Source organism: Empidonax traillii, unplaced genomic scaffold (genome assembly GCF_003031625.1).
Source record: "Empidonax traillii isolate 1590-97213 ecotype Southwest subspecies unplaced genomic scaffold, ASM303162v1 scaffold1099:size633499, whole genome shotgun sequence".
NCBI classification, from domain to species: Eukaryota; Metazoa; Chordata; class Aves; order Passeriformes; family Tyrannidae; genus Empidonax; species Empidonax traillii.
The window spans coordinates 161,382-163,095 of record NW_020956292.1 but is presented as its reverse complement, the minus strand read 5'-3'; the positions used below and the strand labels follow the sequence as shown (position 1 = coordinate 163,095).

At 58.2% G+C, this 1,714-nt stretch overlaps 1 protein-coding gene across 1 annotated transcript in view; it reads left to right on the top strand.

The window, feature by feature from the left end:
- The first annotated feature begins 973 nt into the window (after nucleotides 1-973).
- The window catches only part of GABARAPL1 (GABA type A receptor associated protein like 1), a 6,742-nt gene continuing 6,001 nt past the window's right edge, over nucleotides 974-1,714 (top strand). The window contains exon 1 of the mRNA XM_027904873.1: nucleotides 974-1,118. Coding sequence (XP_027760674.1) covers nucleotides 1,029-1,118 — 90 coding nt within the window. The 5' untranslated portion in view covers nucleotides 974-1,028. The remainder of the gene's footprint in view (nucleotides 1,119-1,714) is intronic.

Here is a 1,714-nt window from a genome sequence, read left to right as displayed (position 1 = left end):
AAGAACCCCGAAGCTTCTCCCTGGTTTGTCACCAGCAATTCAAACCGAGCAAGGCTCAGCTGCCTCGTGTGCAGTCCTGGGGATGGAAACAGCCATTTATGGGAGCTTGGGGTCAGTTTGTTAAAATTGCCAGGACATGTTGGTGGCCTGGATGAAACAGGCTGGAAAAGTTCCTCTCTTTTGCCCTTGCGGACAAAACCTACATCATCACCACAGACCTCGAACACACTCGGCTGTGCTGCCAGCAGTTAGGGAAGCAAGGAGGCCAAACACAGGAATCATGGAAAGGTGGCAATGCCACAAAACCAGAATTTTCCATGGGTCAGAACCCCGGGATTCCTTCCGTCTTAGGCTGTTCCCTGCTGGACTGCACAAAACCAGCGCCTTCTGATGGATCCTTTGACACCTCCTGGCAGCCGTGGGGGAATGTCCATCTGTCCTGGGACAGACAGACACGGGCAGTGGGGACACCTCCCTGTGACGTCACAGCAGCAAAGGGGGAACCCTCCGTGACGTCACAGTGGCAAAAGGGGATCTCCCCCGTGATGTCACAGACGCAGTGGGGCACCTCCCCATGACATCACAGTGGCAAAGGGGACCTCCTTGTGACATCACAGAGGCAAAAAAGGGGCACCATCCCTGTGACGTCACAGCAATGCGCGGCACAGCGGGGCCCCTCCTTGTGACATCACACTGGCAGAAGGGGACCTCCCTGTGATGTCACAGAGGCAAAGGGGGTGGGGCCTCTCTGTGACATCACAGCAGCAGAGGGGCATCTCCGTGACGTCAAGGCGGCAAAGGGGGGGGTCACAGAGCTCTGTGGGGCACCTCCCCAGTGACGTCACAGCTCCGAGCGGCACGGCCCGGCCGCAGCGGGGGGGAGCTCCTCCCCGTGACGTCACGGCGGCACTGCCCCTCCCCGTGACGTCACGGTGACATTGCCCCTCCCCGTGACGTCAGAGGGAAGGCGGGGCAGGGAGGGGGCAGGAGCCGCCGCAGCGCTCGGAGCGCAGGCACAGCCCGGCACCATGAAGTTCCAGTACAAGGAGGACCACCCGTTCGAGTACAGGAAAAAGGAGGGGGAGAAGATCCGCAAGAAGTACCCGGACAGAGTCCCCGTGAGTGCTCCCGCGGTGGCTCCCGGCGGGGCAGCGCCGGCCCCGCCTTTGTTCTTCTCCTCGCCCGGGCTGGGTTCGGTGATGCTGCGGGAAGGCGTTGTCGATGCTCTGATCCCAAACCCCGGCTGCCCTTCCCCCGCCGGGGCAGCCAGCCCTGCGCTGGGGGGGGAACGGGGGGGTAGGGTGTCATACACCCTTTTTTTTTGGGGGTGGGGTGGTCCTCAATAACACGGCAGGGAAGACGCTGTGCCCGTCTTTATCTGCGTCGTCCTGCTTATCCTGGTCTGGAAAAATGGAGGAGAACAATGGCTGGGGTTAATCCATCGCAGAAAACATCATCTGTGTCCATGTCGCCTCGCGTTTCCCCTGTATTTTTGTTTTACTGCCTCCTGGCTTGTCTTCTCGGTATATTCTTGCTTTATTTTCTTTTCCTTTGCATTGAGCAAAAAAAATTGTACCTCTCAGTCTTTTTGCTCCCCCGTGGACAAAATGTCCCTCAGAATGCAAGGTCATCCAGCTAAACTTTGCTTCCTCATTCCCCCTTGCCGTGCCTGTGGAAAACTTCTGCCTTTATAATTATTAACAGTAATGGGGGG